This window comes from Cervus canadensis, chromosome 4, assembly GCF_019320065.1.
Source record: "Cervus canadensis isolate Bull #8, Minnesota chromosome 4, ASM1932006v1, whole genome shotgun sequence".
Classification (NCBI taxonomy): Eukaryota; Metazoa; Chordata; class Mammalia; order Artiodactyla; family Cervidae; genus Cervus; species Cervus canadensis.
In genome coordinates, this window is record NC_057389.1 from 89,400,736 (window position 1) to 89,418,203 (window position 17,468).

General features: G+C 45.6%; 1 protein-coding gene across 1 annotated transcript in view; it reads left to right on the forward strand.

Moving 5' to 3' along the window:
* Positions 1 to 17,468, forward strand: part of VAV1 (vav guanine nucleotide exchange factor 1) — a 62,987-nt gene that overhangs the window by 20,110 nt on the left and 25,409 nt on the right. Inside the window, exons 2-13 of the mRNA XM_043466394.1 lie at positions 10,573 to 10,689; positions 11,190 to 11,248; positions 11,367 to 11,432; positions 11,591 to 11,699; positions 11,791 to 11,886; positions 13,430 to 13,498; positions 13,683 to 13,786; positions 15,163 to 15,262; positions 15,995 to 16,090; positions 16,316 to 16,384; positions 16,654 to 16,740; positions 16,840 to 16,925. Of these exons, the coding sequence (XP_043322329.1) occupies positions 10,573 to 10,689; positions 11,190 to 11,248; positions 11,367 to 11,432; positions 11,591 to 11,699; positions 11,791 to 11,886; positions 13,430 to 13,498; positions 13,683 to 13,786; positions 15,163 to 15,262; positions 15,995 to 16,090; positions 16,316 to 16,384; positions 16,654 to 16,740; positions 16,840 to 16,925 (1,058 nt within the window). The remainder of the gene's footprint in view (positions 1 to 10,572; positions 10,690 to 11,189; positions 11,249 to 11,366; positions 11,433 to 11,590; positions 11,700 to 11,790; positions 11,887 to 13,429; positions 13,499 to 13,682; positions 13,787 to 15,162; positions 15,263 to 15,994; positions 16,091 to 16,315; positions 16,385 to 16,653; positions 16,741 to 16,839; positions 16,926 to 17,468) is intronic.

Sequence of the window (17,468 nt, forward strand, 5' to 3'; positions counted from 1 at the left end):
TTTAATTTTTGTCCATGCTTCTCAGCTTGTGGGGTCTTAGTTCCCCAACTAGGGATTAAATTGGGACCCAGAGCAGTGAAAGCGCCAAGTCCTAACCATTGGACCACCAGGGAATTCCCTACAAGTTTAAATCGAGTGGTTGGGAAGGTCACCCTGAGAAATGACATTTCATCAAAGGTCAGAAAGCAACAAGGAAGGGAGGCACCAAATTAATTGGGGGGATGAACAGTCTTCTGGGAAGAGAGTAACCCCGTGCAAAGGTCCTAGGGCTGACTGTTCTAGGAATAGTGAAGAGGGCCAAGTGGGTGAGGGGAGGATGGGGAGGAGCTGAGTGGAGGGAGGTGATGGTGGAAGGTTGCATGGGTGAGCTGCAGAGGGGATTTGGGTTTGCATCCAGGCGTATTGTCTCGGAGAGTTCTGACGCTCTTACTCAGGTTGCTGTAGGTGCATGTGTGCTAAGTTGCTTCAGCTGTGTCTGACTCTTTGAGACCCTATGGCCCATAGCCCGCCAGGCTCCTCTGTCCATGGGGATTCTCCAGGCAAGAATACTGGAGTGGGTTGCCATGCCCCGCTCTAGGGGATCTTCCTGACTCAGGGATCGAACCTGCGTCTCTTGCATCTCCTGCATTGGCAGGCAGGTTCTTTACCACTACTACTACCTGGAAAGCCCCTCTGGATGGCAGGAGCTGAGAAATATTTGTTATGATCACAAGGGGCATTCAGGAAGAGGGGAAATAGGAACAAGGTATAAAACATACAATACGTAATATCCAGGGGTGGGGAGGGACATCATACTAAGAGATCCCAGGGTAGGGGAATGAGGGTGAGGACTCTGCTTGGGTGAAGAAATTGGGAGAGGCCTCCTGGAAGAAGAGATATTGGAGGTGAGCCTTGAAGGATGAGCAGAAGTCCACTAAGCAGATGTGAGAGGATCTCTTAGCTCAGGTTCTAGATGTTCGTTTATTGCCATGTGTGTCGTTAGTGGAACAATTACAAGAAGAGCTAGAGTGGGCAGTCATGGGGCCTCTGAGGAACATTCAGACCGCAGCTGGCTCTGGCCCGTAAGGCTACTGTATTAGGATAACACTAGCTGCTGTAACAAATAAGCCTTTTCAGTGACTTAATTCAATAGAAATTTATTTCCTGTTCACCTAGTAGTCTAATGTTCCTCCTGGTACCAGGAGGGAGGTTTTTTTCTGATGGCGTGATTCAGAGACTATTTTCATTTGTGGCTTTGCTATCCCTCTAAGTCTCATTTCTGTCTGTAGACAACGAGAGAAAAGAAAGTTTGCAGAATGCAATTCCACTTCTTAAATACATTGCCCTGAAAATGATGCATATAATGAATACTCACATTCCATTGACTGGAACTAATCATATGACCACACCCACTTGCAAAAGGGGATGCAAATGTAGTCTCTGGCTGGGCAGTCAACTTTCCAGCAGCAATTCCTTATTATAGAAGAGAAAGCAAGAATTCTCGTGGACTTCCAGTGGCCTCTGCACAGGTAGGCAGCAGGAATAGAACTAAGGCCTGGGAGGTGCTATGAGATAGCCAGCTTGCTTTGTGACCGTGAATAAGTTCTTCCTCTCTGGACTTTTTTCCTCTCTCTGGGTGATGAACGTTGGAGACTAGTGGATACCTGAGGTCTTTTCCAGTTCTGAGAAATGATGGGTCAGTCGGTGAATGCTCTTGGGCTTTCCAGCTGGAGCTAAGAAGATGATGGTGAATATAATCATAGTGATGATGATGGTGGTGATGATGATGGCAGTGACAGTGATGGTGGTGATGCTGGTGATTGTGGTGGTGGTGACAGGGGTGATGATGTGGTGACATTGCTGCTGCTGATGGTTATGATGATGGAGATGAACATGATGATGGTGGTGGTAATAGTGATTATGATGGGGACACTGATCATGATGACCATGTTGATGTGATGATGGTGATGGTGGTCATATTGATGGCGATGTTGATGGTGGTGGTAGTAATGATTATGATGGTGACACTGATCATGATGATGAAGATGTTGATGGAGATGATGGTGGTGGTGGTAGTAGTGATTATGACGGTCACATTGATCATGATGAAGAAGCTGTTAATGGTGACAATGGTGATGGTGATGGTGATGGTAATGATGATGATGGTGGTAGTGGTGATTACAATGGTGACGTTGGTCATGATGAAGAAGATGTTGATGGAGATGATGGTGGTGGTGGTAGTAGTGATTATGATAGGGACATTGATCATGATGAAGATGTTAATGGTGACGATGGTGATGGTGATGATGATGGTGGTAATGGTGATTATAATGGTGACGTTGGTCATGATGATGAAGATGATGATGACAGTGATGGTGATGATTATAAAGATGATTATGGTGGTGGTAATCATAATACTGATGATGTGATAATCATTATGGTGATAACAAGGATGATGATAAGGATGATAATGATTATTTCCAGATATTGAGGTCTCATACCATGCTGAACCCTTTACCTGGATTATTCTGTTGAAGTACAACAACATGCCACAGTGGGCATTATGATGGTCCATTTTATAGGTGAGGAAACAAGTTCAGAGAGGGGAGGTCATTTTCCCAAAGACACACAGCAAATAGGAGAATCTTCTCTTATCCTTCTTTTGGCCATAGCTCGAGTTTTGTGAGATCTTAGTTCTCCAAGCAGGAATTGAGCCTGGGCCCTTGGCAGTGAGAATGTGGAGTCCTAATCACTGGACTGCCACAGAATTTCCTTCTTGTATCCTTTTGGATTAGGGGCACTGTGGGAGTTTATTTTCCATCCTGTTCCCTACCTTACCATCCCAGGATCTCTCCTGGCTCCAGAGATTAAAGATTATAAGTTTTAAAGAGAGCCCTGGAGTTCAGTGATGGTCACACAAAAGATGTTCAATGAAAAGTCATTCTGGGATTTTAATAGTAATTGCCTTGAATCTATAGCTCAGTTTTGGTGAAGGCTGAAAATTTTAAAATATTGAGTTTTTCTAGATAAGAATTAGTACATATTTCACTCTAGTTATTTAGATGCTCCTTCATACCTTTCCATAAAATTTTATAATTTACTTCATAAACAATTTGTACTTCGTTTGTTAGGTGTGTTAGATATTAACCAACTTTGTTGTTTTTTTTTACATTTTGTTGTTGTTTAGTCACAAAGTTGTGTCTGATTCTTTTGCGACACTATCAACTCTAGCTCGTCAGGTTCCTCTGCCCATGGATTTCCCAGTCAAGAATGCTAGAGAATATATTACCTACTCCAGGGGATATTCCTGACCCAGGGATTAAACCCGTGTCCCTGAATTGGCAGGCAGTGAGCTTTTACATTTTTTAGGTGATGGGAAATGCTATCCTTTTAAAATCAAATTCAGTTTTCATATAGGGAACTGCTCGGTTCTTCAACTTATTGTTCAATCAGTTCTAGCAAACACGTACCCTTGTGCAACCCACACCCTTATCAAGACATGGAACTTTTCCATCACTTGCAGCCTTTCTGAGTCAATCTCTTCTACCCTCCCCACCCCAGAAGCAACCACTGATTTGATTTCTATCACCATAGTTTAGTTTGACTTTAGAACTTTGAGTTCTAATATTTCACTAACGTTATCTTAAAACAAAACACATTTTCTGATTGATTGTTGTTGATGTGCCGATATGTGATGTGGTAAGTTGATTTTGTATTCGGTGACGTTGCTATTTTATTGATTCCAGTTATTTATGTGTGTGTTCTTTGGGGCTTTCTATGTTGACAATCATATCATCTGCAAAACTGAGTATTAATGTCTTTCTTTTCTAATTTTCTTTTCTTTCTTTGTCTTGTCTTACAACACAGGCTAAGATCTTTGGTGCAATATGAATAAGAATGAACAGTGGGCACTCTTGCCTTAGTTCTGATGTCAAAGAAAATTTCTGTAGCATTTCGTTCTTAGGTGTAATGTTTTGCTTTTTACCTAAGACAAAGGTTTAAGTTCTTAAAAAAGTATTTACTTATTTGGCAGCACCAGATCTTAGTTGTGACATACAGGATCTTTAGTTGTGGCATGTGGGATCTAGTTCCCTGACCAGGGGTTGAACTCTGGCCCTCTGCATTGGGAGTGCGGAGTCCTAACCACTGGACCACCAAGCTAAAATTTTATAACACTATTTACATTATATTTGTTTTACACTGACTTCTGTTTATAGCACTTGATCCTGGTTTTCTTTGAGAGTAGGATGTTCTCGCCTTAAATACATTCATTTATGTTAAAGTTCATGTTCCACATAATATGGCTTAAATAGGCTGTGGATGTGGAAATAATTCAGAGGAAGATACAATCTGAAGATGAAAGTGTGAGATACAAAGATACAGAGAACAGTGTGTATTGAATTGATTCATAAATGCAGCTGTCTAAGTTTGTACTCCAGCTGTGTCTGTCCCTGCCTGAGTTTTCTTATCTATAAAGTGAGTATAATAATTGTAATTATTTTGTAAGATTATTGCAGGGATTCCATGGTATCTCTCATATAAATATGATTACATATATTAAAAAAATTTATAATAAATTCCCCTTTTCATTATTTTAATCACTTCTGATCTGACTTAAATGTGGCCACATGCATGAGAGCAAAAATATTCACAAATATTGAGGTGGAATAGCCTCCAAAAATCTATAATTTTTAGATACATAGGAATTAATCAGAAGGCAATGGCACCCCACTCCAGTACTCTTGCCTGGAAAATCCCATGGACGGAGGAGCCTGGTAGGCTGCAGTCCATGGGGTTGCTGAGAGTCGGACGTGACTGAGCGACTTCACTTTCACTTTTCACTTCATGCATTGGAGAAGGAAATGGCAACCCGCTCCAGTGTTCTTGCCTGGAGAATCCCAGGGTCCGGGGAGCCTGGTGGGCTTCTGTCTATGGGGTCACACAGAGTCGGACACGACTGAAGCGACTTAGCAGCAGCAGCAGCAGGAATTAATGACACTGAAATTATAATCAGGGTCTTACACTGACATTTTAGAGCCCATAGATGTTGTGTGACTCATTTTTACCTTTTTCTTTTTTTTTCATTTTTACCTTTTTCAAATGCAGAGAAAAGTTGAGAGTCACTTCAAAAGAACCAAGGATTCAGTATCGGGGATTCGATTAATATAACTCACTATACTAATAGAATCAAGAACAAAATACACTTGCTTGTCTTGTACAGGTCTTTGAAATCACTTAATCAAAGTCAACATCCATTCCTGATTCAATGAAATGAGCAAATACAAAGACTTTCCAAGAAGCTAGGAATAAAAAGAAACTTATTTAAATGGATGAAAATGTTTCTATAAATTAGAAGTTTGGGATTAACATATATACCCTGCTATATATAAAATAGATGACCAACAAAGATCTGCTATATAGCACAGGGAACTATAGTCATTATCTTATAACAACTTATTTTTTATTAATTTTTTTTTTGGCTGCGCTGGGTCTAAACTGCTGCGCTGGCTTTCTCTAGTTGCATCCCCTGGGGACTACTGTAGTTGTATGTGGGCTTCGCATTGCAGTGGCTTCTCTTGCCACAGAGCACCAGTTCTAGGCTCATGGGCTTCAGCAGTTGCAGCATGTGAGCACAATAGTTTTCGTACAGGGGCTTTGTTACTCCACAGCATGTGTGATCTTCCCTGATCAGGGATTGAACCCATGTCGCCTACATAGGCAGGCAGATTCTTCACCACTGGACCACCAGGGAAGACCTTGCAAAAACTAATAATGGAAAACAATCTGAAAAAGAATTATCTATCTATGTCTGAATCACTTTGTTGTACACCTGAAACAAAGACAACATTGTAAATCAACTAATACTTCAATTAAAAAAAAAAAAGAAGAAAAACATAATTTCTGTTAGGAACCAACAGAGAACATTATAATTAATGGGGACACTCACAGTAGAAGCATTCCTGTTTAATTTTTAAATTCATTTTGATGAGCTGACCTCTCTACACAGAGAGAGTAAAACTTCCGGAAGCAGAGTAGAACCATGGGTACAAGGAGCTGGGGGTAGGGGTGGGGAAATTAATGGGCAGATATTGGTTAAAGGGTATTAAGTTGAAGTTACTTAGGAGGAGTCAGTCTGGATCTCTAGGGTACTGTGTCACTGTACTTGGTAACACTGTATTGAACACCATGACTATGCTATGGGAGCAGATTTCAAGTGCATTCATTACACATGAAAACATGGTGACTACGAGAAGTGTTAATTAGCTTGACTGTAGTAATGCTTTCACTATGAATAAGTATATCAAACCGTCCTGTTGCCTACCTTATATATATATATATTTTTTTTTAATTTGAAGATACATAAATTTAAAACAATATATAGAAAGTGCTGAGAACGGAGCACGTGGCAGGTGCTCATGATGACTTCCACTGCACGCAAAGCAATGAAGTTATAGTCAAGAAAATCGACTCCAGATTCACACCATCTTGGAATCAAATTTCAGCTCTTCCATGGACTTACTTTTGTTTGTTTTTATTTTGATTTTAAAAAATTGAAGTATAGTTGATTTGTGCATGCCAAGTCACTTAAGTCATATTCAACTCTTTGTGACCCTATGGACTGTAGCCCGCCAGGCTTCTCTGTCCATGGGGATTCTCCAGGCAAGAATTTTACGGTGTGGTTAGTTTCAAGTACATAGCAAATATGATACAGTTATATATATGTATGTGCTGGGCTTAGCTGCTCAGTCGTGTCTGACTCTTTGGGAACCCATGGACTGTAGCCTGCCAGGCTCCTCTGTCCATGGGGATTCTTTAGGCAAGAATACTGGAGTGGGTTGCCATATATTCTTTTTCAGATTCTTTTCCGTTGTAAGTTATTTCAAGAGTGTTGAGTATAGTTGCCTGTGCTATACAGTAGGTCCCTGTTTATTTATTTTATACTCAATAGTGTGTATCTGTAAATCCCCATCTCCTAATTTGTCACCCTCTTGGCCTTTCCCCTTTGATAACCAGAAATGTGTTTTCTATGCCACATGCTTACTCTTTTTCCTTTTTTAAATTCTTATTTTATATTGAAGTATAGTTGATTAACAATGTTATGTTAGTTTCAGGTGTATAGTCTGGTGATTCAGTGATACATATACTTGTATCTGTTCTTTTTAAAATTCTTGTCCCATTTAGGTTGTTACATAATATCGAGCAGAGTTCTCTGTGCATAGAAATTTTTTTTTTTTCGCCACACCTCTGTGACTTGTGGAATCTTAATTTCCCCACCAGGGATCAAGGCTGTGCCCCCCTGCACTGGAAGCGCAGAGTCTTAACCACTAGACCACCAGGGAATTCCCAGCCACAGAGTCACTCTTGCTGTTAATAATCTTGGGCAACTTTCCTTCCCTCTTTGAGCCTGCTTCCTTTTAGGTAAAATGGGTGTTAAAACCCCACAGGGTTATCAAGAGAATGGAACAGTTCTGAGTGCCCAACCACATGGAGTAGGCATCCCCAAATACAAATATTGTAGAATCACAGAGTTGCTGCTGTTGTTGTTTAGTTAAGTCGTGTCCGACTCTTTTGTGACCCTATGGGTTGTAGCCCCCAGGCTCCTCTGTCCATGGGATTTTCCCAGGCAAGAATGCTGGAGCGGGTTGCCATTTCCTTCTCCAGGGGATCTTCCCGACCCAGGGATTGAACCTGTGTCTCCTGCATTGCAGGCGGATTCTTTACCACTGAGCCACCAGGGAAGCCCATTATAGGTTATTATAAAATATTAAATGTAATTTCCTGTGCTATACAGTAGCAGGGATATTTCATAGAAGTGGAATATCAGAGATATTTCATATAAATGTTACCAAGGATGATTCATATAAATGGAACCACAAAATATGTGACCTGTCTGGCAGCTTTCACAGAACATGTTTTTGGTTATTTGTAGCATGCATCAGTCCTTCACCCCTTTTTGCAGCTGAGTTTTATTCCATTGCTTAGCTACACCTCATGTTGTATACCTAGTATCAATTGATAGACAGAGATAAATAAAAGCATAGAGACAGAAAGCACACTGGCGGTTGCCAGGGAGAAAGGAAGGGAGAGAGGAATGCAAAGTGCATGCTTCGTGGGTGCAGGATTTCCTTTTGGGTGACAGATTGTCTTGGAACTAGGGGGGGTGATGATGGCGCAATACCGCGAATGCATTAAATTCCACTGAGGTGGATATTTTAAAATGGTTAATGGTTATAATGGGTTTCCCTGGTGGTTCAGCGGTAAAGAATCCACGTGCAACACAGGAGACACAAGTTTGACCTCTGGGTCGGGAAGACCCCCTGGAGAAGGAAATGGCAACCCACTCCAGTATTCTTGTCTGGGAAATTCCATGGACAGAGGAGCCTGGAGGGCTACAGCCCATGGCGTTGTGGAGAGTTTCACATGACTTAGCAACTAAACCACCACCAGTCAGTGGTTATAAAACAGATAACTAATGAGAACCTACATTGTAGCACAGGGAACTCTGCTCGGGACTCTGTAATGGCAGAGATGACCACAACGTTGTAAAGCAACTATCCTGCAATAAAAAAAATAGGCTATCCCTGTGTCAGATATTTTGTATACAACCTGAAGAAGATCATTTGTACGATAGTATTAGACAACCTTAAATGCTTGCATCTACTATTTCTGAAAATAAAAATATTTTTACATTGCTCTAAAAAAAGACTCTGTAATGACCTACATAGGAAAAGAATCTAAAAAAGAGTGGGTATATGTATATGTATAACCGAAAAACTTTGTTGGAGAGCAGAAACTAATACAACATTGTAAATCAACTATACCCCTATAAAAATTAATTAAAAAATGAATAAAGTGGTTAATGGTTAAATTTTTTATTGTGGTAAACTATACATATTTATCATTGTCTATAAATAAAATAAGTATGTTTTATAAATATAAATAAAATTTTATATGAAAATATACAAATTATATATATAAAATAAAACAATAATACTTGCCATTTTAACCACTTTTTTTTTTAATTTTTTTTTCATTTATTTTTATTAGTTGGAGGCTAATTACTTTACAATATTGTAGTGGGTTTTGTCATATATTGACATGAATCAGCCATGGATTTACATGTATTCCCCATCCCGATCCCCTCTCCCACCTCCCTCTCTACCCGATCCCTCTGGGTCTTCCCAGTGCAACAGGCCCGAGCACTTGTCTCATGCATCCAACCTGGGCTGGTGATCTGTTTCACCATAGATAATATACATGTTTCGATGCTGTTCTCTTGAAACATCCCACCCTCACCTTCTCCCACAGAGTCCAAAGTCTGTTCTGTACATCTGTGTCTCTTTTTCTGTTTTGCATATAGGGTTATTGTTACCATCTTTCTAAATTCCATATATATGTGTTAGTATACTGTAATGGTCTTTATCTTTCTGGTTTACTTCACTCTGTATAATGGGCTCCAGTTTCATCCATCTCATTAGAACTGATTCAAATGAATTCTTTTTAACGGCTGAGCAATATTCCACTGTGTATATGTACCACAGCTTCCTTATCCATTCGTCTGCTGATGGGCATCTAGGTTGCTTCCATATCCTGGCTATTATAAACAGTGCTGCGATGAACATTGGGTGCACGTGTCTCTTTCAGATCTGGTTTCCTCGGTGTGTATGCCCAGAAGTGGGATTGCTGGGTCATATGGCAGTTCTATTTCCAGTTTTTTAAGGAATCTCCACACTGTTCTCCATAGTGGCTGTACTAGTTTGCATTCCCACCAAAAGTGTAAGAGGGTTCCCTTTTCTCCACACCCGCTCCAGCATTTATTGCTTGTAGACTTTTGGATAGCAGCCATCCTGACTGGCGTGTAATGGTACCTCATTGTGGTTTTGATTTGCATTTCTCTGATAATGAGTGATGTTGAGCATCTTTTCATGTGTTTGTTAGCCATCTGTATGTCTTCTTTGGAGAAATGTCTGTTTAGATCTTTGGCCCATTTTTTGATTGGGTCATTTATTTTTCTGGAATTGAGCTGTAGGAGTTGCTTAAGTATACAATTCAGCGGCATTTGATACATTCATCATGTTGTGTCACCATCACCACTATATCGAAAACTTTTTCATCATCCCGAACAGACATTGTGTGCCCATTAAACACAGACTCCCCATCCCCTCCCCCGGCCTCTGGTACCCAGCCCCCCATCCTAATTTCTGTCTCTATGGATGTGCCTTTCCTAGGGACAGTATCATACAACTTTCATCTTTCTGTGTTTGGCTTATTTCACTTAGCATAATGTTTTCAAGGTTTATCTGTGATGCAGCATAAATCAAAATTTGATTCCTTTTCAATGGCTGAGTAACATTCCATTGTTTATATACACCAGATTGTTATCTGTTAATGGTTAACTTTGTATCTTATAAGTTTTACCTCAGTAAAAAAAAATGCAGGGGTAGAGGTGGCTTCAGGTACAGCCTGATCTTTCTTGAGAGGGGGCTGGGCCTTCTTTTTCCTCTTCTGTGCCAGACCTCAAGCCTAATGGCCAGGAGTCAACTTCTCCCCTGTCCCATTTTGTGTCCTCCAACCTCGTTTCTCTTCCCACAGTTCCTCTGCCTTAAGAATATCCGCACCTTCCTGTCTACCTGCTATGAGAAGTTTGGCCTCAAGCGGAGTGAACTCTTCGAGGCCTTCGACCTCTTCGATGTGCAGGATTTTGGCAAGGTAAGATGGGACTGAGCTGCTTGTGAGCTGGACACCTAGAGCCCAAAGGCTGGATTTCAATTCATTTCCATGAATGTCTACACTGGACAAACCAAGCATTGTCAGGGAAGGACTGCTGGGCTAGAACAAGTTTGCAGTAGGTGCAAAGAGCCTTGCTTGGAACACGTGGAACCCAGTTTGAGTCCGTGTCCCATCACTTGCTGTGTGACCTCAGATATGTGGCCGTGCCTCTCTGAGCCCTAGGTCCTTTGTAACTTGGAAATAAGATCATCCCATTCTGTCTCAGTGGTTATGACTATTGACTAGAACAAAGGGTTCAAGTGGTGGGTGCTCAGTTAAGGGAATGTGGACATGCTGACGTGGGGACATAGGAAGGTGGGAAAATTCTGAATTGGGCTCCCAGGGACATGAAGTCCAACCTTAAGGTCAAGGCTTGGAGGCAGTGTTCTGGCATGCGGGTGGGCAAGGGGCTTGCTGAGCAGCCTTGGCCCTTGTCACAGGTCATCTACACCCTGTCCGCTCTGTCCTGGACCTCGATTGCCCAGAACAAGGGGATCATGTGAGTAACTATGAGAGCCGACAGCTCTGGACCCCGTTGGGCCCTAACCCTCCTCCTTGAAGCCCCCTGCCCACCTGGCCCCCCTGGGTCTCTGCTCATACCATCTTGGCTCCCCCAGGCCCTTCCCCACTGAGGAGAGTGTGGGTGATGAAGACATCTACAGTGGACTGTCCGACCAGATCGAGTGAGTGTCTGAGACCATGATCCTGCCCTGGTGGTCTGAGGAGACAAGGCCCCGCCATGGGGGGTGGGGGTCTGAGGGGACCTGGCCTCTCCCTGGGGGTGTCGGAAGGTCCCTGGTCCGGGGGCTTCCCTGGCTCCGCCTGACTCCGCGTCCTGCAGCGACACGGTGGAGGAGGATGAGGACCTGTATGACTGCGTGGAGAACGAGGAGGCGGAGGGCGACGAGGTCTACGAGGACCTCATGCGCTCGGAGCCGGTACCCATGCCGGTGTGTGGGGGCGCAGGGCCGGGTTGGGCAGGCTCATGGGTGGGGCGCGTCCCCGGACACCCCAACATCAGCCTCTCCTCCCCGCTCTCAGCCCAAGATGACAGAGTATGACAAGCGGTGCTGCTGTCTGCGGGAGATCCAGCAGACGGAGGAGAAATACACGGACACGCTGGGCTCCATCCAACAGGTGTGATGCTTAGACCTGGCCCTTGCCAGGCGCATGCGCAGAGTGGAGAGGCAGCGTCCACCGCACACGGGCTTGGGGATGTTTCCTGTCCTCCCTTCTCCGTATGTCTTCGTCTCTCATAGCCTCTGGTCCCCTCGGTGTTGCTCCCTACTTCTCCCTCTGTTTGAATTTCTCTCCTTCTGTGTCTCTTTATCTCTGTCTCCCTCTTTTCCTGTATCCTCATTTGTCCATCTATCTCTATTGCTGTCTCTCACTTTCTACTTCCTCTTTTTCCTTTGGCCATCTCTCGCTCTTGGTTTTTTTTTTTTTTCTTTCTTTTTTGTTTTTCCTGCACTATGTGGCATGTGAGATCTCAGTTCCCTGGATCAGGGATCTAACCCTTGCCCCGTGCAGTGGAAGCACGGAGTTTTAAGCACTGGACCACCAGGGAAGTCCCTGGCCATCTCTCTTTTAAGCCTTTTATTGAGATTTAATCAAAATGCCATACAATTCAGCCATTGAACATCTACAATTTAATATTTTCTGGTATATTCACAAGGGTTTGCCACCATCACCACTGTTTATTTTAAAATATTTTATTGCAGTATAGTTTATTTACAGTGTTATATGTGTGCTCATTCATGTCCGACTCTTTGTGACTCCATGGACCGCAGCCTGCCAGGCTCCTCTGTCCATAGGATTCTCCAGGCAAGAATACTGGAGTGGGTTGCCATGCCCTCCTCCAGGGGAATCTTCCTGACCCAGGGATTGAACCTGTGTCTCCTGCATTGGCAGGCGGGTTCTTTGCTACTAGCGCCACCTGGGAACCCCTCAAAGTTGTGTACCACTGTTTAATTTTAGAACATTTTCTTTCTTTTTCTGTTGTTTTGGCCTTGCAGCTTGTGAGATTTTAGTTCCTGGGCCAGGAATTGAATCCAGGCTCTCAGCAGTGACAGCACAGAGTCCTAACCACTGGGCAACCAGGAAATTCCCAATTTTAGAACATTTTCATCATCCCTCAAAGAAACCCCACACCCCTTAACCATCACCCCTTAAACTCCAATTTCCCCCTAGCCCCTCCCTGGCAACCACTAACCTACTTTCTGTCTCTGTGGCTTTATTTATTCTGGACATTTCATCTAAATGAACTCATTCACTCTGTGGCCTTCTGTGCCTGACTTCTGTTGCTGAACATCGTGTTTTCAAGGTTCATCCACACTGTAGTGAGTGTCAGTGCTTCACTCCTTTTTCTGGGTGGACCACATTTTGTTATTCATTCATCTGTCGATGGACATGTGGGTTGTTTCCACTTTGGGAATTTATGATGATAAATTCTGCATGGAACAGTCCTGTACAGGTTTTTGTGTGGACTTTCTCCATTTCTTTCTCATTTTCTGTTTCCTTGCCTCTGTCTCTTTCTCTCTGCACATCTCTCTCTCTCTCTCCCAGTCTCTTATGTTTCTTTTTGTCCCTTTCCATCTCTGTCTCCTCCTCTCTGTGTCTCTGGGACTGGCCTGGAAGGAGTCTTCCCCTTCTCCATCCTTCTCTCCCCACTCTCCCACAGCATTTTATGAAGCCCTTGCAGCGGTTCCTTAAACCCCAAGACATCGAGATTATCTTCATCAACATTGAGGTGAGCTGACTGATTCCCACCTTCCCAGGCTTCTGTCCAGTGGGGATGGTTTGCTGGCTTCACCTGTCCCTGGGTTGTGGGGGTTGGGAGATGAACCACATAGGGTGGGCGGATGATCCTTCTCCCACCCAGCATCCCCAGCTCCAGGCTCCCACTCCAACCCTCACCCCTTCCCTCCAAGTAGGACCTGCTTCGTGTGCACACCCATTTCCTAAAGGAGATGAAGGAAGCCCTGGCCAACCCCAGTGCACCCACCCTCTACCAAGTCTTCATCAAATACAAGGAGAGGTGAGACCCAGGCAGCCAGCCCAGACCTCTGGAGGTCACCCTCCCCTGCCCAGGTTGGGCATTCGGGAGACATTGCCCTCATAGACCACCAAACAGAGAAGGCTTTTCTTTCTTTCTTTGTGGGCACAGGACTGCTCATCTCTGGTTAAATTCCCAGCTCTTCCTCTTATGAGCTCTATGGCACTGGAAAGTCACTTAACCACTCTGTGCTTCTACGTCTCTAAAATCAGTGTGATCCAAGAATGTACCTCTTTGGGGTTGTGGTGAGCATCGAATAAATTGATGCCTTTTTTTTGGTTTTTTTTTTTTAAAGTTTCTCAGTCATGTCTGACTCTTTGTGACCCCATGGACTATACAGTCCATGGAATTCTCCAGGCCAGAATACTGGAGTGCATAGCCATTCCCTTCTCCAGGCGATCTTTCCAACCGAGGGATCAAACCCAGGTCTCCCGCATTGCAGGCGGATTCTTTGCCAGCTGAGCCACTAGGGAAGCCCAAGAATACTGGAGTGGGTAGCCTATCCCTTCCCCAGCGGATATTTCTGACCCAGGAATCGAACAGGTTCTCCTGCACTGCAGGCGGATTCTTTACCAGCTGGGCTACCAGGGAATCCTACAGAGCTTAATGTGGAACTTGGCACAAAGTACGTGTTCAATAAATTCTTACTAAATAAATGAACATTAAGCAGAGTTGATATGCCAGGTGCTCCACTAAGAGCTTCTTGTGCATTATCTCATTTAATGCTACAATAACCCATATGTGGGAGGGGCTATTGGGTTTTTTTTGTTTGTTTGTTTGTTTGTTTTTATTTTATTTTTTTTTCATTTATTTTTATTAGTTGGAGGCTAATTACTTTACAATATTGTAGTGGGTTTTGTCATACATTGACATGAATCAGCCATGGAGTTACATGTATTCCCCATCCCGATCCCCCCTCCCACCTCCCTCTCCACCTGATTCCTCTGGGTGTTCCCAGTGCACCAGGCCCGAGCACTTGTCTCATGCATCGAACCTGGGCTGGTGATCTGTTTCACTATAGATAATATACATGTTTCAATGCTGTTCTCTGGAAACATCCCACCCTCGCCTTCTCCCACAGAGTCCAAAAGTCTGTTCTGTACATCTGTGTCTCTTTTTCTGTTTTGCATATAGGGTTATCATTACCATCTTTCTAAATTCCATATATATGTGTTAGGATGCTGTAATGTTCTTTATCTTTCTGGCTTACTTCACTCTGTATAGGGAGGGGCTATTGTTATGCCCATTTTATAGACAGGGAGAGTGAGGCTCAGCGTCATCCAGCTGGGAAGAGGCAGGGCCGGGATTGACACCTTGGTGCCAGTGTCATTCCCCGGCCGCCTGCCCTCTTCCTGCAGGTTCCTCATCTATGGCCGCTACTGCAGCCAAGTGGAGTCGGCCAGCAAGCACCTGGACCGTGTGGCCACAGCCCGGGAGGATGTACAAATGAAGCTGGAAGTAGGGGATGGGCTCCATCTCTGCGGGGGGAAGCTCTCTCACTCCTTTCCACTCTCCGGGGGGCAGTAGGGGGGAGACTGAGCTGGAGAGAGCATCCCTTCCTGGTGCAGCCCAGCCAGGGGTCTGCCCGCTGAAGGTTTGGGGAGGGAGGTACTGATCAGCCAAGTGGGAGAAACTGAGCAGGAGGAGATAGACCAGAGCGCTGAGCCCTGACCCCAGCTGAACCCTGTACTCTGGATGGAGCCCTGGTACCAGCCTGGGGTCCTGACACTGACCTGAACCCCAGCCAGAGGCCCAACCCTGGCTGTGCACCAAGTCTGGGCCAAACCCCAGTTCTGGGCTGAGTTCCCACTTCACACAGAGCCCCGATCCCAGACAAGCCCTGATCCTGGAGGGAGCACGGATCCTGGACTGAACCCCAACCTGGATCCGTTTGTCTAGTGGAAGCATAGATGGAGCAGGGATGATGAGGGGTGGCCAGTATCTGCTGTCCATTTAATTTCTCTGGTCTCCATCATGGGGACCCTCCAGGCCTGTCTACCTCCCTCTCTGGAGCCCCCCCTCAGTTGAGGAATCCTGGACCTCTACCTCAGGCAGCCTCCAGCTGGTCACCCCTCACCCCGTGGCATTCTTCCTTATTTCCTTGGGGAGCGGGGAGAAGAGGCTTCAGGTCTAGAACAATCCCCACCTGCCTCCACCTCTTCTCACTCACCCCTTTCGCCAACCTCCTAGGAATGCTCTCAGCGCGCGAACAACGGGAGGTTCACCTTAAGGGACCTGTTGATGGTGCCCATGCAGCGGGTGCTCAAATATCACCTCCTTCTCCAGGTGCACAAAGAGGGCAAGGCGTGGGCTTCTCGGGGCACACAGATCTCCCTGCAAGGACTGCTGGGGGCTGGGCTTCCGTCTCTGGGGGGGTATCACTGGGGCTCTGCCCCAGCCTCTAGGGACAGCAGGGGGAGGAAGAAGGAGCTGGTGGGCCAGGCTTGTTTGGAAGGCCCCCCAGGAGGAGGGGGCAGGCCCAGGCAACATGCATCTCTGTGGGTCACACAGGAGCTGGTGAAACACACACAGGATGCAATGGAGAAGGACAACTTGCGGCTGGCCCTAGATGCCATGAGGGTGAGTGGTCACACACAGGGACGGCGGTGCCACACAGACACCCATGGGTTTAAGTCAGGGAGTACCACCCAGGCACGGCCACACCCACGGGCCGCCCCCTCCCTCCACACCTATACCTCGAATGACTTATTCCCAGCATCCCCCTTGGGGACAGTGACATTCTCCTGCTGCCCCCTGGCAGGGAATGGAGGCTGACCCTCCATTCCCTGCCAGGTGGGGGATAAGGCTGGCGGGGGGGGCACCCAGGCTCACCCCTGCCCCACCCCCAGGACCTGGCACAGTGCGTAAACGAGGTCAAGCGGGACAATGAGACGTTGCGGCAGATTACCAACTTCCAGCTGTCCATCGAGAACCTGGTGAGGGGGTGGGAGGGGAGGGCCGGGGTGTGGCCACGTGGGGAGAGGTTGTCACCTCCTCCTGAGGGCCCCTTGCCAGACCTCTTGTCTGCTGTGTAGGACCAGTCTCTAGCCCACTACGGCCGACCCAAGATCGATGGTGAGCTGAAGATAACTTCGGTGGAGAGGCGCTCCAAGATGGACAGGTGGGCGGAGCCAATACGGATCTGGGGCGGAGCCTGGACAGGGGCGGGGCCAGGCTACTGGTTAGGCAGGTGGGTGGAGCCAACACAGACCTAGGATGCAGCCTGGGCAAGGGCTTGGTGCTATTTCTAGATAGACAGGTTAAAAAAAAATGTTAGTGGCCCAGGCGTGTCCGACTCGTTGCGATCCCATAGACTGTAGCCCGTCAGGCTCCTCTGTCCATGGGAATCTCCAGGCAAGAATACTGGAGTGGGTTGCCATTCCCTTCTCCAGGGGATCTTCCCAACCTGGGGATCGAACCTGGGTTTCCCGCATTGCAGGCGGATTCCTTACCATCTGAGGTAGGTGGGTGGGGCCATATGGACCAGTGGGTGGAGCCTAGACTGAGAGGAGAGGCAAAGCCAGCATGGTTGTGTGGGTGGAGCCAAGAAGGACAGGTGGCAGGAACAGCAAGAATCAAATGGGTGAGGTCACGATAGACAGGTAGGTGTGGCCAAGCTGGCCACTGGGGAGAAGAGAGCCAGAATCCTAGATTGACAGCAGAG